We start from the raw sequence: 22993 nt of genomic DNA, 5'->3' as shown, positions 1-22993 counted from the left end.
TCCTAGGGGGAAATTCCACTGATGATGCCACCAATTCATCTGACGGTCTGGACAGGGACCCCCACCCGGACTCTGTAGTTTTGGCGGGATGGGAAGGCCCACTGAGGGGAGGGGGGCTTGTGGCTGGGAGGCAGAGAGTCCCTTGCCACTTGGGCGCATCGTCTCTGGGGTGGCCCCAGCTCCCCGGACCAGGGCGCCGCCTCCGGCTGGGGCATCAGGCTCTTTGATCTGTTTGTAAAGTTACTGGATCCAAAATCCGGAGAGAAGGGTGGACGCTGTACAAGTCCGAGGGCCCGGCGGGCAGCAGGCGCCGGCCCGGCGCATTCCGCCCCCGCAGCGGGCAGCGGAGCGGAGCATCTTAGGCGGCTGCGGGGTTACTCGGGCTCGCTGCTGTTGGTGGTCTTCTCCCACTCCAGGCTCTCCTCGCTGCGCGCCGGGGACGGCCGCGCCCGCAGGCCCTGGAAGCGGCGGCACTCGGGGCACACGCGGATGTGCGTGCAGCCGCGGGCCACCAGGGCGGCCTCCTGGGCCAGTCTCTGCGCCAACTGGTCTGGCTCCCCGGCCCCGCACAGCTTGCCGTTGCTGAGCGTCGCGGTGCCCCGGGGCCGGCGCTGCTCCTCCGGGATGGGGGGCCGGGGCGGCGGCAGCCCAGAGCGCCGCCGGCGCGGATGGACAGTGTCCTGGCATAGGATGATGTTGCGCAACTCGCTCACCATCTCCTGGCAGACGGACCCCTGCAGGACATGGGAAGGTCACAGCCCCATCTTTCAAGAGCAGCCCCATACGGTCCCCAGCGTGCTAGTTCGGGCGAGCGATCAGGGCGCAGAGTTTCAGAATTTTATCATCGTAAATGATCGATGGTCTTTCAACTCATCCTCTCACTTCCACCCGCTATTTAATATTCAAACATCCTCCATACCATCGTGTGCAACAGCCCTACCAGCTGCTTGTTTCAACTTTGAACACCTTCAAAGACAGTGATCTCACCGCGGTGGGAAAGCGCCCCTACCAGTTTTGCATATTTCCCTTAAACGCTGCTTCCTTCTACTGACTTAATTCCTCTCCCTGAAATTGTCATCCATGGATCCCAGTTAAATTTGGACCTTGAAGCTGACTAAATAACTAATCCCTCTACCAGATGTCAGTCTTTCAAGTATTTGAAAAAGCAGCCCTGTCTCCATGAACATTCTGTTCTCAGGCTAAAAAGTCTCATTTCTTTTAATCAGCTGGTTATGGCTGGAGAGGCTGCTGTTGTAACAAGAACTGTACAACAGCCATCTACTCCTGCAGCTTTCCTGATAAGAAACTCTTGGGTCCAGCTGTGTTTTAGAATATTTTGGATTTGGACAAGGTAATACAGTGAACATAAAATACATTATGTATCTGTTCCAGTGGGCTCTGGGGAAGACCCTGCATTCAAACACATTAATATTTCTGTAGCAAAAGGTATATATGCTCACCCCAAGTGAGAGAAAGACCATAAACATTAGCCTCATACAAGTCCAAGTCGAGGTTTGTCACCAAATATGCTGGCATCAAACAAAAAAATTGGAACTTTCTGAACTGAGCTTTTTAGGTTTCAGAATTGCGAATGAAGAATCTTGAACCTGTACCATGACAACCATGTGCTGTGCTTAGTCACTCAGTCATGTCCGACTTTTTGCGATCGCCTGCATTGTTCCATTAATTGTTCCATTAGGGGAGTCTACTTCTCTGTACCTGCTTCAGGTGGAGGGTCTGTGTAAGCTGGGTTATTTTCCCAAGAACTCACCCATGTTCTGGATGTACCTTGAACAATTCAGTGAGGAGTTCAAGCTCTCCCAGGCTCCTCTGTCCATGGGATTCTCCAGGCAAGAATACTGGAATGGGTTGCCACGCCCTCCTCCAGGGGAATCTTCCCAACCCAGGAGTTGAACCCAGGTCTCCATTGCAGGTGAATTCTTTACCATCTGAGCCACCAGGGAAGCCCATGACTATCAGAGTTATACCCATTTCACAGATGTGGAAATGGAGGCTCAAAGAATTTATATACTTTACTAGACTTATTCAACTAACAAATAGCTGACCTAGAAGTTGAATCTACACCTACCTACTTCAGAGTGAGTACATGCTCTGCTTTGTTCTCTACTCTGTGCTGGAAAGGACACTTTTTCCCCCCAGGATGGGAGGAGGAACTTTCTTTTCTTTCATGTTCTCTCTTCCAGTCTTCCCATTCTATCAGCAGAAACGGGAAGTTGCTTTACCATAGTCAAATAGTTCATGTAGCCTTTACTCTTCTTTCTAGATGTTGGGAGAGCTTGAACTCCTCACTGAATTGTTCAAGGTACATCCAGAACATGGGTGAGTTCTTGGGAAAATAACCCAGCTTACACAGATCCTCTACCTGAAGCAGCTACAGAGAAGTAGACTCCCCTAATGGAACACGGCCTGAGTCAGGACGAGACTCAAGACTGTCAATAAATAGCAGAGACTCTATGCAAGTCTTGACTTCTCGTGCTTCTAATAATAACAAAAGCATCATCTCCTGTCTAATGTATTTTATGTGACAGAATATACCAACATACATGTATTGACTGTCAACTGAGTATCAAATTCTTAGTAGTGGGAATACTGACACTAAAGACCAAGTCCTTACTTTCGGGTAGCAAAATGTCTAGTAACCAGGCTGATATGAAAATAATTGGCACACAGTGTGTGACTGCTCTATGCTCTGGTTACAGGGGTGGTGGAAGGGAGGAGAAATGAGTAGCGTTCTGATTTGGGGGAGAAGGCAGGAGATGTGGGGAAGGTTTCACAGGGCAAGGAACACCTAAATGAGGTCTTAGGGAGAGGTACGAGCATCATTGTTTAAGGAACAGATGGAGGAAGAGAGCCAGTAATGCTAAAGAGAGAAGGAGGTGGGGAACCAAGAGAGTCTGGAGCAGGCAAGGCAAGGGAAGAAAGAGTTCTGGAAGGAACTGCCCACTTCATCAAGGGCCACACTGAGGTCCAATAAGGCCCAGTGGGTTATCTTTTGGTTTCGTTCGTTGGGAGAGGTCAGGCCTCTTAGCCACGACCTTTCAGGGCAGAGGTGGGGAGAAGCCAGCTGTCCTTGAGTGAGGCCAGAATGGGAGGTGAGACAGGGAGGTGGAGGCAGTGGATCACCTGGGTTTGCAAGAGAGAGGGAGGGCAAGAGCAATAGTAACATGGCTGTTACTTGAGACTATGGGATAAACATTAGTGTAGTTGTGGACTTTGGGGAGAGAACAGGGAGAAAAAATAAATGAGAGAAAAAGGATAATCCTAGAGGAGCTGAGGAAAGATGGGAATGAGGTGGAGGGGTGACCAGAACATGCGAGGCAGCCCCAGGGGTGGCTCCAGCTGTGGATGGATTTTTAAGGTGGCGATCTTCAGTGGGGACTGGTCACTCCTGATCTCTTGGTGAGACAGGAGGGAACATTAGTCATGAAGGAGCAAAGGGTTATGAGGAGTGGGTGATGACTTGGAAGTCCTATGGGGACATGAGAGAGGAAGAGATTGGTGAGCTGTGTTAAATCGAGGCCCTACATGAGGCTGGACCGCAGAGGTTTAGAGGAGCCCTGGACTCTTAGTTATTGTTAGGAGCTGTTTCTCCAGTGTCAGTTAGGGAGAAAGATTTTAGGACAATCAGGAGTTGGGAGACTGAGATAGATGCCAGTATACTTTAGTTTTTTTTTAGTTTTTTGAGGAACCTCCATACTGCTCTCTATCCCATGGGTAACATAAATAGCTAATGGGAAGCTGCTGTATAGCAGAGAGAACTCAGCTCGGTGCTCTGCGATGACCTAGAGGTAGGGTGGGAGGAGGGGAGGGGAGAGGGAGGTTCAAGAGGGAGGGGACATGTGTACACATATAGCTGATGGACTTCGTTGTATAGCAGAAACTAACACAACACTGAAAAGCAATTATACCCCAATTAAAACAAACATATAATGCAAGTAGCATGTAAGGAGGTAGAATGGGGCTACAATTGGATAAAGTCTTTTCCTCCTTCTTAGACTCCTCCATCTGTGTGAAGCTTAATTAACCCAGTTTCTAAGTCACAGGTCTGAGAATTAAACTTCTTCCAAATCTCTGAGAAGGAAGATGCCATTTTGAGCTCTCATGAATTAGGATAATAGCTCTAGACAGCTTTTACCTGCAAGGCAAAAACATACTTAAGATGGAAGAGCCAAAGCCACTGTTTCCATTGTAACCTGGTTACTTTTGCTTGTTTTTCCTTTTAATACTATACCTTAAATCACAGTTGTGCTAAATCCGTGGGCCCCCCACCCTCCTGTGGGATTTCACAGGTTCTGTCTGAAGTGACCTTTGTCCCTGCATGAGCCTCTGAACTTTGCCCTGCCTGCCAACACTATATAGGTCATACCCATTAGAAGGTTTACCTCAGTTGCTTCTGAGTGTCGGAGAGTCCATAAAAACTCCAACATAGCCATAAAAATGGCCACGATTAAGCCACAAATAAGAACCACAAAGATTCCACCAATATTCTCCATTCCTAGTCCTGTAAGAAAGTGAGAACAAACAAAAAAATAGCGTAAAAGAGCTGGGAGACATAATTATTCTATGAAAAATGTTGAATGTTATTTGAATTACCAGCACTTGAGACTTGTAGATGCTTTACACACATGTTCCCTGAGATACAATTATTCTTTTGAAACAAAAGCAGAGCGTAGCCGGAGGAGAAGAGGGGAAGGGGATGTAGATGCAGATGGAGGAGATTGGTGAGAGGCTTCTTGGGGCGGGAGTGGAGGTCATCTTATGAAAATGGGCTCAGGCAAAATTGGATTTCGCCTATAGATACCAGAGGGCTTCCCAGGTGGCTCAGTGGTAAAAAATCCGCCTGCGATGCAGGAGATGCAAGTTCGATCCCTGGATAAGGAAGATCCCCTGGAGAAGGAAATGGCTACCCACTCCAGTATTCTTGCCTGGGAAATCTCATGAACAGATAAGCCTGGCGGGCTACAGTCCATGGGGTTGCAAAAGAGTTGGACACAACTTAGTGACTATAAAACAACGATAACAATGATATCAAAATACCAGCAAATTCTAGCTGTTTCACAAAAATGTAGTCAATCTTCCTAACACTGTGTTTGCTTGATATAAAGCCATTTATATCTATGGATATAAAAAACTTGTAACCTAACTGTGGATAGAAAAAAGTTTCTTTACTTATCTGTGTCAACATGTTACTAAAATACTTCCTTGGAAAGTAAAACTTTTTATTCCACCAGACCAGTGGCTCCCAAACCTGAAGGCCATCAGAACCATCTGGGAAGCTCATTAAAAACATAGATCCCTAGTCCTTACCCTAGACCTACGGAATCCCTACCTCTGGAAATGATGCCTAGGAATCTGTATTTTTAAATGCATTTCACAGGTGATTCTTTTCCAGCCAGGCCTAAAATTTGTTTGCAAATTGGTATTTAGGAAAGCATCGTACATAGCTAAGTTTCTTCAAGTCAGGCACAATATATGGTTATAACCTCACTTCCTAGTATGATAACTGTCCACATAACATATACTTAACAAATACTTCTAGAATTATACGGTTGTTTCACTTCTGCAATGTCAAACACCACATTCGCTATGTAACTGGATGCTTTTTTGGGGGGAGTGTCAGAAACACATGAAACTCTGATTCACCAGGGGCCACAATCATAAATCTAAAAGCAGCTTTTATCTAGGAAAGTGCCAAGAGCGTGGCTTCCCCCCTGTGCTCTTCCTGGATACTTGCACGTTTTGAGCGTCTGTTCAACCAGCAGTACCCTCATGGGACAGGGAGCTATGTCATGTCAGGGAGAGCCCGAGTCTTGCAACGCTGAGATGAACCAGGGTTTAGGAGCAGAAATCTGACACTGCTTCCTGTACTTGGGAAAGCTGGAAAAATATCCCTGCCTAGCCATTTCAAGATGCCTTGGGTTTCCTCTCATAAAGCCTCAAGTGAATGTCTTGTTTTTTTTGGTTTTTGTTCTGTTTTTAAAATAACACAGCATGGCACAGCATCTGCCTATACTAATAATCTGCTACTCCAAGGGCTCACATCATGAATGCACCCAATGGGTTATACACTCTGGTCTGCAGGTCCACACAGCCAACTCTTGAGGACCTGCGTGAATACAGCATCCTCTATTTTGAATAATCAAAACCAAGAGACAACTTAAAAACTCAGTTCTAAGGGAACGCATATAGAGTTTGGAGTAGATTTCTTCCTTCTAGGACAAAGGTGCTTGGGCTTCTTTGATGACCTGTCCCTCTAACCTGGAACCATTTAGGCAGAAGGTTTTGACCATAGGAACATCAGAGACACAAAAGAGACACTTAAGGGGGAATGCCCCAGGAATCTAGCTGGGGTGTGCAGCCTCAGCTTTAGGGGTGGTGAGAACCGGGTTTTAGAACATGCACCTGGACATCATGGGCTAACCAGTTTCTCCAGCCGGCCCCTGTGGAGAAAGGGCTCCCCAGTGAAGGGGAAGTGATAACTGATGCCAAGGAGGCCCGCCTGTTTAGGTAAACAGAGCCCCAAGTGACTGTTGAGGTACCATGGACTTTCCTATTACCTTCAGATAGTTCTGCCTGATATAGAAAAAACACTGTTGTTCAGTCACTAAGTCGTGTCCAACTCTTTGGGACCCCATGGACTGCAGCATGCCAGGCTCCTCTGTCCTCTACTATCTCCCGGAGTTTGCTCACATTCATGTCCATTGAGCTGGTGATGGTATCTAAACATCTCATCCTCTGTCACTCCCTTCTCCTTTTGCCTTCAATCTTTTCCAGCATCAGGGTCTCTTCCAGTGAATTGGCTCTTTGCATCAGGTGGCCAAAGTATTGAAGCTTCAGCTCCAGAAAAAAGATTAGGATCCCTTTTTAGGAACTCAACCTCCCCTTGTGTTTCTGCAGAGGAGGTGTTCCACCCTCAAGTCCAGTTCTGCCATCTGGGCTCCAGTGTTTCCCTGTTGCCCTCTGTCCCCATCCTGGCCCTCCCCAATCTTGTCCTCCCCACTGGCTTTTTCCCTCAGCACGAAAACACACTCAAGTCTTTCCCTTCTTATCAGTGTCTACACGCTACTATATTTAAAATGGATAACCAACAAGGTCCTACTGTACAGCACAGGGAACTCTGCTAAATGTTATGTGGCAGCCTGGATGGGAGGGGAGTTTGGGGGAGATGGATACATGTATTCGTATGACTGAGTCCCTTTGCTGTCCACCTGAAACTATCACAACATTGTTACTTGGCTATACTCCAGTATAAAATATTAATTAAAAATTTAAAAAGAAAAATAAAAAATCCTTCTCCTCCCTCCAGCTCTGTCTAGTGAATACCCTTCTTTTTTCCTTTCTTCCCTGGCCAAGCTTTTTGAAACAGTTTGTCTTTATCAGAACTATTTTAAGATAGCTCTTAAAACACTTACAGTTGGAGGCCCCAGCCCACATGAAACAAAAAGAAAATGTACCCACATTGTATGTTAAATGCATTTTTAAAATTCTGCTTCTGATGTGAAGGAGTGGCAAGCAACAATTAATGTATAATTGGCTGTGATTTCTTAGCAGTTATTGTGCGTATAAGAGAATGTTTGCAAAAGGAGAAAAATCAAGATGAAAAATTGTTTCTAAATGTAATGAAGTTTTTATGAATATTAAATGTAAAGTTAATGAAGTTGAAACAATGTTACATCTTGGAGATATTTAATTACACGTCAACTTAATTTAGCAGTTTTCTTTTTGCATTTTGAAGCTAATAATTTTTTTCAGACCTCAAACATAGTTTTGGACACTCAAGAAAAGCTTTTAGTGCTAGGTGATCTGTCTATGGTATCTAAAGGAGAAAATTATTGTGCTCTGAATTCACTTTTATCCTCCCGAATATTTACTTGTCATCCCATGAAATTTTGTTTTGTACCGCTAAAACCAAGTTCATCAGGGTCACCAATGAACATTTTGTTTCTAATCTATCAGAAAATTTCCAGTCCTGAACTTAGATGACTTCTTGTAACACTTGACATTGTCAACCAACCCCTTTTTTGCATTTTTTTTTTGTTGTTGTTGTCTACACTGTGAGGTTGTTGGGATCTCATTTCCCCCACCAGGGACTGAACCTGGGTCACAGCAGTAAAAGTGGCAAATCCTAACCATGGTACCATCAGGGAACTTCCTCTTCCTCCTTTTTTTCATGAAGCCATTGCTCTCTGCTCTCCTCCAGGCTTCTCAATTGTCTTTGCCTGCTCTGAAGCATATTCTCCTATTTCCCTGCACTGGGTCTCTTGCCTGTCCTCCATGTACTGTCCTGCTGATTTAATCTCCTAAATGCTTTTTAATTTCTTACCCTTCTCTCTGTCTCTCCTACCACGTCCCTAGCTCAGGCCCTCACCATCTCTTGCCTGGACTTTGGCTGAAGACTCCAAAATGATTTCTCTGTACACAGCCAGTCCTTCTCAACTTTACCATCCATGTAGTTGCCCGAGTGATCTTTCTGGTCAGAAGATTTCTAATACATCTTGTATCACTCTAAAACTGCATAGAATAATCATTAGTTTAATGTAGATACCTTGATTTCCCACTAGACTGTGATTCCCTTGAGAGGAGGATCCATGTCTTGTTCAGCTCTGTAAAACCACAATCATGGCCCACCATAAGAGTCAATAAATGCTTGTTGAAAAAATGAGCTGACAGAAAGAGGATAAGGACATCACAGGTATAGAAGCCTGCATTACCCAAAACTTTGGATTCATATTGTGATATGTACTCACTCCTAATCAAATGCTTTTAAATTAATAATAAAGTAGGCCAGCCCTCATCTATTATTCCCAGGTGGCACTAGGGGTAAAGAATCTGCCTGCCAGTGTAGGAGATGTAAGAGACAGTGTGGGTTTGTCCCCTGGGTCGGGAAGATTCCCTGGAGGAGGAAATGGCAGCCCACTCCAGTATTCTTGTCTGATAAATCCCATGGACAGAGGAGCATGGGGGCTACAGTCCATGGGGTCGCAAAGAGTCAGACATGACTGAGAGTTTGAGCACTAGCCCTCATCCAATTCTCCTAGCCTGGTGACACAGGCAGATGGCCCAGATTGTACTGAATGGCTGGCCAAAGTGGGACTGAACATGACGTGGATGATCCACAATGTAGACTTGACCGTACGTGGTCCTGAGCAGGTCTGGGGGGTGGGGCTGGGGGAGAGTTATAAACAAACAGGTGATCTGTGCTGGCATAATCTTGATCAGGTGAGGGAAAGCTTCTTGGAGGAGCTTAGGTTTAAACAGGGTTCTGGTAGAAACCATGAGTCAGTGAAACACCCCACAGCCTCTCTTTCCCAGCTTCTTGTGTTTCGAGACCAGCATGTTAATCAGGGCTGTCAGCTCCAGCGTGCTGACTCCGGGCTGAGTGGCCCCCTTCCCGTAGGAGCGGGGCTTGTATACTGCCCGTGCTTTTAGGAACTTATTGCAAAGGGGAGGCAAGAATAGATTGCTGGCAGAGATGCAGTTGAGAAACAGATGGAGTGGGGAGCGAGCGGGAAGCAGAGTTAGGAGGGAGCAGCGGTTCCGTTAACATCGTCATTAGTCATTCTCCTAGAAGTCAGACGCCTTCCCCGGCTCACAGCCATCACTCAGAGGAGCATGTCATGTGGACTCCCTCCAGTCTGACCCCAAGGCCCATGATGCACCCATAGATGCCTCCACACCTGTACTGGAGTCATCTTATCACCCCCTACCCCTTCTTCAGACAAGACCACACAGAAGCCATCCAGACAGATGGCTTTCAAACTGAGATTTTCCTGACACGAGTTTCTGAGGCTCAGTTGGGTCCCAGAAGTAAGACTATTAAACTAAAATGGAATCAAACTCTCCCCATAAACTCTCGGTGGATTAAAGACTAACTTTGGTGTCATTCACAGATTGCCCACAAATACAAATGATAGTTGACAAATGCAAATGAAGAATGCTGTCTCCAGAACCACAGAGAGGAATGGGCCACCTGCAAGGGAGTATCTCTGAATAGATTTGAATCTCCACCCACCCACCCAGCCACCTGCTCTGCCTTTGGGTCTGACCAGCAAATAGTCACCTTTTGGATTCAGGTGCACATATATCCCAGACCTTAAAGCCCGTGCATATCTCCAAGTGGTCCTGTGGAAATCTGCAAATGCAAGGCAGGACAGTTCCTTTTGAATGGGAGCCTGGGAAGCAAAGCAGCAGAGGCAACAGGAGTCACATGGCAGGGGCAGAGAGAGGAGAGACTGGTACCTCAATCCCTTTAGGAGGCAGTGTATTTTGTCTTTGACATCAGTCAACACATCCTTCTTGAGAAGCTCCCATGAGCTGAGCACTATGCTAGATGCTGAAGCTTGGTGCAGTCTTCCAGATTGACAACATTTGATAAGAACGTGGATTCTTTGACCAATATGATTTTCAAGCACTTAACTAATTCAGAGTCTAGAAGCTCCCTGGCGGCTCAGCGGTAAAGAATCCGCCTGCCAGTGAAGGAGACCAGGGTTCGATCCTTGGGTCAGGAAGATCCCCTGGAGAAGGAAATGGCAACCCACTCCAGTATTCTTGCCTGGGAAATCCCACAGACAGATTATTCTGGAGGGCTACAGTCCGTGGGGTCGCAAAGAGTCAGGCATGACTTAGCAACTAAATAAATAAAAACAATCCAGAGCCACATTCACCTACATTCATGCAAATATATTAAATGGCCCCATCTCTATGGACTTCTTTGTTGTAAGTAGCAACTTTACTTGCCCATATATGAGCTGACCTGCATGACCTTTTCAGAAAATACAAAGTGAATCATCAGGTTTGCACTGCTGAGGACTGTGAAACTAAGTTTGCCATTTCTTTTTGCATCGATCATGACATCTGTTGACTAGACCTTAGCAGATTCTGGAGACAGTGATGGCATAAGGATAGGAAAAGCAACAGAATAGAAGAGGGATGGGAAACGCATCTGATAAATTTTGCAATTTATCAAAATAAAAATTATAGAAGGGGCACTTTACAATTTATCAAAGTATAAGCTTGAGCACCTCGGATCTCATTCAATTCTCATTAAAAACACTATAAAGAAGGTCCACTGTCGGCATTTTACAGTTAAAGAAACAGAAATTCAGAGAACTTCAAGAATTTGCCCAAGTCTTCAGAGCTAAGATGTGAAATCCAGGTAAGTCTGGCTGCGCAGCTAATGTTTATAAAAATAAAGCTGACCTTTATGAATGTCTACTATGAGCCAGCTTACTAGGCTAAATGTTTTAATCCAATCCTAACAGTTGCCCTGTGAAATTGGCACTACCCTTGCCTCTATGTTTCAGATAAGGAAACTAAGGTACTGGAGTCAGGTAATTTGCCCAGGACCCCACAGCTGGCAAGCGGAAGTGCCTGATTCAAATGGAAGCTGGAGTCTCAGCCTGTATCCTTACCCTACACCACCTTTCCGGGGAACTGGGGGCCCCCATTGTCCCTCATGCTGCAGGAGCATGATTACAGGACTCAACCTGGCTCCCCATGATGGAAGTCGTTCCTAGGACCACTGCCCCAGTCCTGTCCCGAGTGCCTGGGGAGAGAGGCTGTGCTGTTGCTTAGTCAGTCAGTCATGACTGACTCTTTTGCGACCCCATGGATTTGCAGCCCGCCAAGCTCCACTATCCATGGGATTTCTCAGGCAGGAATACTGGAATGGGTTTTCATTTCCTTTTCCAGGGGTTCTTTCTGACCCAGGAATCCAACTCGTGTCTCCTGCATTGCAGGTGGATTCTTTACCACTGAGCCACCAGGGAAGCCCATGTATGGGCTGTGAGTTCCACTTATAAAAACCCCTTCTCTCCTTGGGAACATTATATCTAATGTTTGGATCGAAGATCCATTGACTTAATCTTGCCTCACTTTGCAGACATGGTGCGGCTGTGGTCTTTATACTCGCTGATCTCCTTTGATGCAGACACACCGGGCCATGGTTCACCTGTTCTTGATCACGCTTTCCACCCTACCCCTACCCCCAATCCCAGAGTTTCCCTGTCTCTGAGCAGTCAATCCGATTTGTTTAGGAAGAGGCTTTCTCTGCCAGCATCACTTTGAGACACTATCTAAACTCCCATATTCAGGTTTCCAGTCTTGGCTCTCTCCAGAGAAACTAGAGAGCCAGCATAATAGAGCTGGGCCCCCAGGGAAGAAAGAGAAGGGAAAATGTCCCCACAATTCCCCCCACCCCTCTCATCACTCGCCCCCACCCTTGCTAAGATGTCTCACACTTTCATTCCCGCCATGCCAGACAGCAAACTTCCTGCTCTCTAAGGATTTTGTGAGTCAATGCCACTGGCCTCCTTTCCATCCTTGAAAGGGGATCCTGATTTTCACAGCCCGGTGTTGTATTTATGTTCCTTTGAAGCCTGATTGTGAGCTTGTGTTTTTTAAGATAAAAGTATTTAATTTCCTTGGAATTCACCAACTACCTTTTTGTCTGGGTATTGCTCTGCAAAGCCTTAGGTAATACAATCCCCTTGAATGGGGATGTCGGCCCCTGTGAGTGGCTAGCGATATTTCTTTTTATAGGAGTTGAGTGAGAAAATAAATAAAATGAGTGCTTTTGAAAAGACAAGGCAGAAGAAAATGAAGCAGCTTGGAATGAAGCCTGCTTCTTTTTGTAATGCTCCTGTCCTCCACATGATCTGTGTTTTTCAGCTGTGTATGCAGGTAACCGGTCACTGAGTTATAGGCAGGGAAAGAAATGGGGATAGATGAAGCCAAGGGGTAATGTTGTGGTTCTCATCAGATCCAAGGAAGACCTGGCAAAAAAAAAACAACTCAGATTGGTGGCATCAGCCCAATGTTAGGATTCTTCTCTGGAATTTGGCAGCGATGCTGGAGCTATAATATTGGATTAGAAGTGGAGTAGCATCAGATCCTTTTCTTTAAAATGTATCACATTTTAATAGGATAACACAGTAGAAAAGGATTATGCCAGGCACCGTGACTGTCTGAAACATCCTAATTGATGTCACTCTCAGCTTCAGAGGTCTGTGAGATAAGGATCCCCTTCAAAGTTCCCTCCACCTCCATCCCTCTCAGTCTGCTCCGTCTTCTCCTCCTTCCTTTAGGTCCATTTGGAAGCCAAGGGATTCCAATCAATAAAAGAAAGATCTCCTAGGAGCTGCTTTGGAAAGTAAATGAAAAGGACTGCCCTTTGTTCAATTTGAGATGCAAGAAAAAACATGGTCCTGCGGCTCCCTTCCGGGCCCCCACGAAAGACTTCAAGGAAGAGAGCTTCCAGGCCATGCTGGCTCCTGTTCTTCTGCCACAGGGGAGGGGAGGTCTGTCAAGCAGTGAGTTATATCCTGGAAGTCTGATGGCTAATTTGTCACACACTAACCAAGCAGTGGCTCCAGTCCTTCCAGGTTAGTGCTTCTGGCCTGGCTTGGCAGAGGTCACGTGGACTTTTACTCAGCCAGAAAGCCTTTCAGCCTCTCTGAGTAATGTCTGCTTGGGTTTCAGCCATGGCAGAAATGGGGTCAGTGCGTTAAACTGGCACCAGCTGCTGTGGCTGGGCTGGGAACTGAAGCCCCCCAGCTCTTACGCTGATTTGCACAGCATCTCCCACACAGCCCCTTCTTGGACCACACCGGTGATTAATACGGCTCCCCCTCTTGTACTCAAGGACGACTGAAAGGAGGCAAGACAGCATCAGCTGGTTGATAGAACCCAAGCATCTTCTGAAGCACATGCGACCTGGGCAAGGATGACTTCCACTGTTTATTTTCCCTCTTCATCTGCTCAGTTCTCTTCTCCGTGCCAGGGAACATTCAGTCCCCAATTGCAGAGTGGGGAGAAGCCTCTTGCTCACTTCTTTCCATCTTTTCTGGAAGCCTGCTTTCCCTGTCTCTCTCCTCCATCCATTCTGAGCTCTGCTGTCAGACAGTCTTCTTAAAACCTCTGTGGAATGGGGAAGAATATCCCAAGCCAACTGCACTGCAAAAACGACAACTTAATTTTCCTATAAAAGTACCAAATGTCTACCTCAGGCTTCTGTTTTCACCTGATTGCCAGAAACAGATTTCTTTATGTTTAAATTTCATGTTTGCTGCTGCTGCTGCTAAGTCGCTTCAGTCATGTCCGACTCTGTGCAACCCCATAGACGGCAGCCCACCAGGCTCCCTCGTCCCTGGGATTCTCCAGGCAAGAACACTGGAGTGGGTTGCCATTTCCTTCTCCAATGCATGAAAGTGAAAAGTGAAAGTGAAGTCGCTCAGTTGTGTCCGACTCTTAGCGACCCCATGGACTGCAGCCTACCAGGCTCCTCCGCCCATGGGATTTTCCAGGCAAGAGTACTGGAGTGGGGTGCCATTGCCTTCTCCGAAATTTCAGGTTTAGACTCAGTTAAATACAGTGTTATCTCTGTTCCCCTTTCACTCCTGGATATATTTCAGGTCTGAGGTTGGCAAGGAGATGATGTCATGGGGGTGGAGTTAGGCGTCCTGTCCTAATGCTGGATTCGACTTAGATTTCCAATATCCTTGTCTGGGACCCTGGAAAATGCAGGCCTGTCCCTGCGACCTCTCTGCCCCTGGTCCCCACCTGCCATCTCTCATGCCCACCCCCACTCCATGCAGCATGACACATATTTCTGGGGTCTGCCAAACTCTGGAAGCAAGCAAAAATCTCTTTGCCTCTAGGGATTACCAACAAATCCAGAGTTCTCTCTGGTACTCTCCACCTCTCAGCCAGACATCAGGCTCCTTCTCAGGGCCCCTCCAAATTCTAACACATCCATTCCTGCTCAGAAACTCCCTGTCTCAGGAGGGCACTTTTTTATCTGGTTTGCAGCCTGGGTGGCCTGGGTCTTTGAAGTTCTAGTGCCAGCTTTACACCAAGCTTCTTTCCAGGTACTGGCCTTCTGTATTCCAAAATACTTTTTAGCAAATCAAACACCTTGACTTCTAAGAACACTGTGTCTGCTGAGTTGGAACAGCTTCTTTTAGAACTTAAAGGCAGTATCTCCTCTCTGTTCCTCCCAAGGCAATGACTGTCCCCTGGGACCATGAATGCCACTGACAGGTCAGAGCTCCATCCACGACACCTGCTTTCTTGATGCCCCATCTCATGCCAGAACTGTTGAGGTCTGCCACCAACGTCACCAACTCGGTCCAGTGTGCTCATGGTGTGCCAAGGTGCATGCAGAGCTCTGGGGTGTTCCTAGGACATCTTCCTAGACACAATTTTACCCAGGGTTTAGGCCAGAAAAGGGTTTTTCCATTACATAAACATGCCCATATTCGGCTGTCAGATGCAAAACTCACACGTGTTTTTAGGACAAAACAGAAGACTTTAAGGATATTCCAAACATGTCGGTCTGTTTGAGACACTTGTGACTGTGTCCCCAGACCCCCCAAAAGTCCACACTCAGTCCCCTCTGCGGCTCATCTCTTCCATGGGAAAGGCTGGGACACTGGTCTGCTGTCCACACGCCTTCACCCACTTCTCAATGTCCTCTTAACTCCAACCTCACCCTGCTTTTTGAATCTAATTCCTGAGTGTGGCAGCTGCACTCCATCATCTTCCTAACACTGTGACTTCCCGGGGCTTCCCTGGTGGCTCAGTGGTAAAGAACCTGCCTGCGAATGCAGGTAACTTGGGTTCAATCCCTGTTGAGCCTGTGCTCTAGAGCCCAGGAGCCGCAACTACTGAAGTCCATGTGCCCTGGAGCCTGTACTCTGCCACAAGAGAAGCTGCTGCAGTGAGAAGCCCATACACAACAATAGAGAAAAGCCCGTGCAGCAGTGAAGACCCAGCAGAGCCAAATAAATAAATAAAATGAAAATAAATAAAGCTGTAACTCCTAATGGATCTTTCATGGTCCAGGCCCCATGTCTCTGTAAACCTTCCCTGAATATTGCTCAGAAGTATTGCCCTGGGGCTTCATAATACCTTCTGTCCAGCTCTATGGAAGCATCTCTGCATTGTGACTGTTACAGAGATGATCTGTGCCTCTCTCTAGGTGCTAAGCCTCTTGAGGGCAGGGCCACGTCTTATTGCTTTTGATACTTTTGGAGCCCAGCACAGTGCCTGATACACAGTGGTCTCCACTGTTTGTTGGAGGCAGTGGGGGCTCTGTAAACACTTTCCATCCACTGCCTGGATGTCAGGGCTGTCTGGAGGAAAACAGACTTAGGAAGTAGGACCAGTCTGTAGGTCCTTGAGATGATGGCTGATTCATTCATTCCTTTCCATTCCTTGCATCAAGTACTGATGAAATGTCAAATGATATGCTGGTCACCGGGATAGAAAAATACAAACGACACAGACCCTGTCCTTAAGGTTTTCACAGTCCATAGGGAACAACTATTAACAGAAAACTAATGTCCTATGTGTTGAAGAAGAACTACGTAGCCTGAAGGAATACAGGGTGGACAGATGCACTTGTGGACACTATTCAGACCTCAATTGCTTATTTAGATAAAAAATTTAAAATAAAATCACTTCTCATTTCCTTTGAACCAGGTGCCCTGCTAAGCATTTAACATGATTTATCTCATTCGATCTCTGCAATAGCCCAAGGAGGGTCATTATTATTTTTAGCTCTGTTTTCCAGAGAAGGAAACTAAGGCTTAAAGACATTTTACAGTGTAAATAACAAGGCCATCTATGGAGCAGAGTCCCCTTGACCCACTATTCATGATTTTGAGCCCTGTCCACACTGCCTCAGGGGAGAGAACCAACATAGTGGCGGTCGGCAGAACAAACAGGTGTGCAGGGAGCAAAAGTTTGATAAGCTCCATTCTTGGGCAGTGGGGGGATTCCACTGGACTTTGGGTGAAATCGTGAATGGGACAGAGATGATCTAAATTGAGGTCCCTGAGTGAAAACCGTAAGGTCCCAGCTCCTTTTCATTACGTCCTTGCCGATCTGCTGCCCTCCAAATGTTCCTCTATAGATTACTGGTGAAAATAAACGCAAGCAAATACTAACTGCCAGGGGCTGGGTTTAGCAGTCAGGGATGAAAGGGGAAACTGGAGAGTTGGGATAACTCAGTAGTAAGTCTCGAGGGGAAACCAGGCTCCAAAAGATCAAATAGGATCAGGTTTACAAAGGGAAGGAAAGCGGGGGACCTCACCACCAGTGACAAGGAGAAGAGGAGGGAGGCTTGGAGCAGCCAGAGCTAGTGGGGTCCCTGCAGCTCTCTGAGCCCTTGCTCTTAGCCACCCCTGTTTTGATCAGTCCCCCTCATCTATAGCCTCCCCACATCCCCATGTATGTCCAGTCAGCTGTCAGAGTCAGGAACAACTCTACAGAGTGGAGAGCTCTGGGAGTGAAGGCTACCCAGGAAACCATCACAGCAGTGTCATTCAGCACCTTAGTGTGGCCCAGGGGGACGGTGAGTGGTGTCTTCTGACAGCTGTCAGTCAGTGGCTCTAATCACACATCCCACAAACTTTCCCTGAGTGCCCATTATGTGTCAGTCTCTGCAGGGAAGGCCAGGGACATAGAGCAGAGGAGACAGGTCCACTCTAAGGGGCCATTGACCAGGCAGAGGACACCAAGAGTTGCAACGCAGCATGTTGAGTGATCAATCCAAAGCCACAGAAGGCACCCAACCCACTGTGGGAGGGAGAGGGCTGGAGGAGGATCAAGGGCTTTTAGAGTGCCAGAAACCTGGACATCTCTCCTGTTTCACTCTGGGTCCCAGGTCCACCTCTCTGTTTCTATTTTAAATTATTCCAGATCAGGACTTTCCTAGTGGTCCAGTGGTTATGATTCTGTGTTTCCACTGCAGGGGGCACAGGTTTGATCCCTGGTCAGGGAACTAAGATCCTGCATGCTGCAAGGTGCTGCCAAAAAAAAAAAAAAACAAAAAAAAACCGATATTCTAAATGACTAAGGGCTGCTCCTGTATTCCTGAACCCTCTCCTTGCAGGATCAAGATGCACACGGAGACACTTAGGAGCACAAAGTCACTCCCTCACTGTCTCATCCTGGATAATCACTCACGCTGAGCCAAGAGGGGAAGCGCAAGGATCATCCATTTTACTCCTCTGCTGCCTCCCCGGGGGACAGCGTGTATAGGTAAACTTGCTACATATTTTAGCAAGGCTGCAGTAGATCACTGGGGTGACCAGATGATTTATTGCTCAAACCAGGACATTTGGAGAATGAAAGGGCATTCTAAAAATAACTAACAGGCATTAACTGATCTACAGCAGATACGTAGTCCGAGACTGTCCCGGGTGAGCCAGGGTGTATATTCCCCAGACAGAAAATGCTGCGTGTTCAGGACCCTCGCACAGGTGTGCTAAGTGGTTTCAGTCATGTCTAACTATCTGCGACCCCATGGACTGTAGCCTGCCAGGCTCCTCTGTCCAAGGGGTTCTCCAGGCAACAACACTGGAGTGGGTTGCCATCTTCCAGGGGATCTTCCTGACCCAGGGATTGAACTCATGTCTCCTGTAACACCTGCATTACAGGCAGATTCTTGACCGCTGAGCCACAGGGGAAGCCCCGCCTCAACTTCACGGCAGTCAGTGACTGCTCTCTATCCAGCTGGATTTAGCATTCATTCATTCATTCAATACAAAATCCATGTGCCAGGCCCAGTGGACAGCCCTGTGAGGAAGACACACTCTGCCCTCATGGAATTTATGTTCTAGAAGAGGCAGAAAGTAAACAGATTAATAGAAAATAATAATATCAGGTAGTGACAAAGTTGGAAAAGAGAAATAAAGCAGTTAAGAGGAGGGGGAGAGGTATGCAGGGTGGGGACTTGATGGCCCCTCTGAGGGAGCTTCTGAAGGAGCAGGCTTGGGGAGCAGGAAGAAAACGCAGGGAAGAGATCAGGTAGGGTCGGGAGTCATAGAAAGCTTGAGTTTTATTCTGAGTGAGATGGGAACCATTGGGAGGTTTGTCAGGCCAAAGCTGCAATCTCTTTTCTTCCCGTTTGGCTGCACCTCACAGCATGAGGAACTTCCTTGACCAGGGATCGAACCCACACTCCTTGCAGTGAAGGGGCAGAGTCTTAACCATTGAATCGCCAGGGAAGCCCCCAAGGCTGCAATCTTATGTGCGTCTTAAAAAGAATGACCTTTTTAAGGCTCCTGGTGGAGAGAACACTGTGTGTGTGAGTGTGGAGTCACTTCAGTTGTGTCTGACTCTGTGACACTATGGACTGCAGCCCCCCAGTCTCCTCTGTCCTGGGATTCTCCAGGCAAGAATACTGGAGTGGGTTGCCATGCCCATCTTCCCGACCTAGGGATTGAACCTGAGTCTCTTACATCTAACTTGCACTGGCAGGTGGGTTCTTTACCACTAGCGCCACCTGGGAAGCCCTGGAGAGAACACTGAAGAGGGGCAAAAATGGGAAAAAGAAGCCAGGCTGTTGTAATCGTGCGGTTGTGGAGTGCCAGGGACACAGGCCACAGTGGAAGAGGTGGTGCTGGAGCAGAAGTGATTGGACTTGAGATGCGTGGCAGGGTTAGCATCTGTAGAGCTTGGGAGCAGGCGGGAGTGGATACCCTACAGGGAGCCGAGATCTGGGGACAGGGCTGACCCTCGCCGATCCCAGCCTGGCCCTGGGCTCCTTTCGAGGCTTGTTTTCAACCTGCAATGACCTGGGATTTGGAAGCCAGAGATAAGCAGCTGTGGTCTCCCAGGCAGGAGGGGGGGCCCCGGCTGCCCTTACCTTTGGCTCTGTGATCCTCCTCCTTGGGGCACTTGCCCCCTTCCCACCACTTGCGCTTCAGGATTTCCAGGCGGTTGTTCTCCTGCAGCTGGAGAATGGCCAGATCAAACTCGTCCCGAAAGACGGAGCCTGGGGGTCACAGGAGAGCCCGAAACACAGGACGTGAGTGCCCCGTCTGCATCTCTCTGCTCCCCAGCCAGGTCTCAACCTCCTTGCCACCCCCCACCACCCCGCCCATGTAGCACAGGAGGGGAGGGGCTGGGGTCCCCGCAGGAGCACGGCTCTCCACTGTGCTCAGGCTGGGACTCTCCGTGGAGAGGACTGTATTCTGGCCCCAAGTGGGGCACCAGGTATTTCTACTTCCCTTCTCTCCATGCTGACTGGCACACCCAGCCCATGGCCAAGACCCCACTGTGGGTCAAGTGACAGACAGCTGTGCCTCCCACCTCCCCATCCAGGCACCACTGCGTTCTACCTGGGTGAACCCATGGGCATGCGGGGAACTGGTTGCAAAAGCTTCCCATCTGCCTGCCTCTGGGAGGCCAAGCAGGGACATCTTCTGTGACACAAACCTTGCTACCCATCAGCTGCCTACTCTCTACTTTATTTAAATTAGTTTCTCTGCCATTTGTAACTCTCACTACATTACACCCAACAACTGTTTACCAGGAGCAGCCATCAATAAGAGAAGAGCCACCCAGAGAGAGGGGTGGCTCTATCTGCATGGAGAACCCATCTGGGGCATCCCCAACCCTCACAGCTGCCCGCTGGGTGCCCCAAAACCCTGACCTTGTCCACCACCCTATCTACATCACTCCCCCCACCTCCTCAAACCGAAGGCTTAGTTGAGTGCAATTCTTTTTTTAATTTTCAAATGGAATACTGTCAAGGAGCTCTGGTCCCGGAATTTAGATTTAATCACAGAAACAGGCTTAAACGAAACCATGGAAAGCTCGATGCCCCAGCCCAGGCTGAGGTCTGAAATCATTAAGAAAAAGCTGCCAAGAAGCTGGAAAGCAACTAAGCTACCCAGGTTCTTGTCTAAGCTCTGTGAAGGGCTGCTGTGGACAGATGGTCTGGGGGAAAGGGCTCTAGTGAAGGATACAGGCAGGAGCTGGAACAAATAGATGCCTGCGCTCAAACTTTCATGCACATTGGAATCCCCTGGGGATTTTGTCAAACCCCGCAGACTCTGATTCAGTGGGTCTGGGGTGGCGGCTGAGAGTGCATTTCTAACAAGCTCCAAGGTAATGCCCTGCCACTGGGCCATGGACTGCCCTTTGACAGGTAAGCAATCAGATCAGTTCCCAAATCTCTTAGGACTCTAACAGCCCATGACTCCATAGATAGAAACTTCCCTGCTATAGATACAACTATGCTTGGGCATTCAAACCCCAAGCCTGCAGCACTGAACGCAAATTGGGTGAATGTCAACAGCACCTCACCTATAGCAGGTACTTAACACACGTCTGAAGTGAATGGCTACTTGAACTAACAGATGGTGTTAGATGGTGAGACTAATGAACACTCCAGGTTTAGAAACAAGTATCCACCCGACAAGGCATTTCGAGCAGTTTTCAAGGCATCTTCAGCCCAATGTCTATAGCACACCAAGTGCCCCAGCAAAGGCTTATTCCGCTTACTCCGTGTTTGCCTACTTAGCTCCTAAACTACCTACCCATCTCCTTCCTTGTTCTGTTTCCCTTAATTTTCCTGGGTCCAGTCACATTGCTTATTTGCTTACGCCCTTACCTCTCACTTAAGAAGGACCCACGTGCTTGTCTTTAGGACCTAAATTTTGTCTTATCAGTCGACTCTGCAGTGCTCTTCCCAGCCTGATCTGAGAACCTGGGCTAACTCATAGTTCACCCTCTCCATCTATCCTGTTTTCTCAAGCTGGGTACCCTTCTGTCAACATGGACTGGGACGCGAAACGCTAGATTTGAGACAGGCACCCTAAGCTCAAGCCCAGTTTCTCTCTCCACCTATTCTGTGACCTTGGACAAGTAACTTATCAACCCTGAATCTCAGTTCTATCCTCTAGGATGGGAAGGACCACATCTACCTTGCAGGTGGAATAAGATTAACACAAGCGGAAACAGCATCACTTCAGACACAGAACCAATGCATTTCCCTCCCCTTTTCATTGGTTACCGATGAGAATTTCTAGTCAGTCAGCTTCATGTCAACTCTCTATAGGTTTTTCCTCTATGAACACTCTTGAAACACCTGACATTTCAGTTAAATATGTTAAATTGCTAGAGTATTATCAAGGTGAACCTTAAGTTCATTTTGCGGTTCACTCCACCATCTTGAAACAAAATGTCAAGCTGTAAATTTCTCAAAGGGCCCACGATCTGTAATATTAATGGACTCAATGAAATATGATGCTAAGCGGAGAGTAAGCAGGCACCCTGAGTGAGGCTTCTGGGCTATAGAATTACTAGTGTCAGGAATCACAGGGTTCAAGAGTTGAATCGTGTTACTGCCTATGTTCCTGGGCTTGGTTTCTGAGCAGTCTTTAAGAAGTCATCTGCTTTGATCAAGTAACAGAGGGAATGATGGAAAAGATGAGGATGGTCTAATGTTTCCCCAAACAGGCTAAGTATGATGAGACACCATGGTGAGACCAGATGATTAGGTTTAACCTTCAAAATAACCCTTTGAGTTAGGTATTAGAAACCTGGTTTTAAAACAAGATGGGCTTCCCTGGTGGCTCAGACGGTAAAGAATCCGCCTGTAATGCAGGAGACCTGGGTTCGATCCCTAGGTCGGGAAGATCCCTTGGAGAAGGGAATGGCAACCCACTCCAGTATTTTTGCCTGGAGAATTCCATGGACAGAGGAGCCTGGCAGGTTACAGTCCATGGGGTCGCAAAGAGTCAGACATGACTGAGCGACTTTATGTTTAAAATGAGATAACTGAGACTCCGAGAGGTTAAATCACTTGTCCAAGGTCCTGCAGTCAGGAAGCAGGGTGCATTTCCAGATCTGCCTGCCTCAAAGCCATGCTCTTCACAAGACACTGGTATAAGTAAGCCCAGTAATTTATAGAGTTCTGAGTTATGTAATGATCCAGAGAAGGGGTGTAACACTACTATATATAAAATAGATAACCAGCAAGGACCTACTGTATAGCACATGGAACTCTACTCAATATTTTTTAATAACCTATAAATGGAGAGAGTCTGAAAAATATATATATGTCTACTGAATGACTCTGCTATACACCTGAAACTAACACACCACTGTAAATCAACTATACTTAAAAGAAAAGAGAGAGAGGAAGAATTGTGCAAGATCATAGCAAAGATGCGTG

The 22993-nt window shown here is 47.3% G+C and overlaps 1 protein-coding gene across 1 annotated transcript in view; it reads right to left on the bottom strand.

Annotated features, from left to right (window-relative positions):
• GRIK4 (glutamate ionotropic receptor kainate type subunit 4) overlaps nt 1-22993 on the bottom strand; it is a 341407-nt gene continuing 318414 nt past the window's right edge. Inside the window, exons 17-19 of the mRNA XM_055548398.1 lie at nt 19676-19804; nt 4404-4522; nt 1-734 (exon numbers count right to left, since the gene is read on the bottom strand). Coding sequence (XP_055404373.1) covers nt 375-734; nt 4404-4522; nt 19676-19804 — 608 coding nt within the window. The 3' untranslated portion in view covers nt 1-374. The remainder of the gene's footprint in view (nt 735-4403; nt 4523-19675; nt 19805-22993) is intronic.

Source organism: Bubalus kerabau, chromosome 15 (assembly GCF_029407905.1).
Source record: "Bubalus kerabau isolate K-KA32 ecotype Philippines breed swamp buffalo chromosome 15, PCC_UOA_SB_1v2, whole genome shotgun sequence".
In the NCBI taxonomy this organism is placed as follows: domain Eukaryota; kingdom Metazoa; phylum Chordata; class Mammalia; order Artiodactyla; family Bovidae; genus Bubalus; species Bubalus kerabau.
This window is presented reverse-complemented; position numbering and strand designations above follow the sequence as displayed.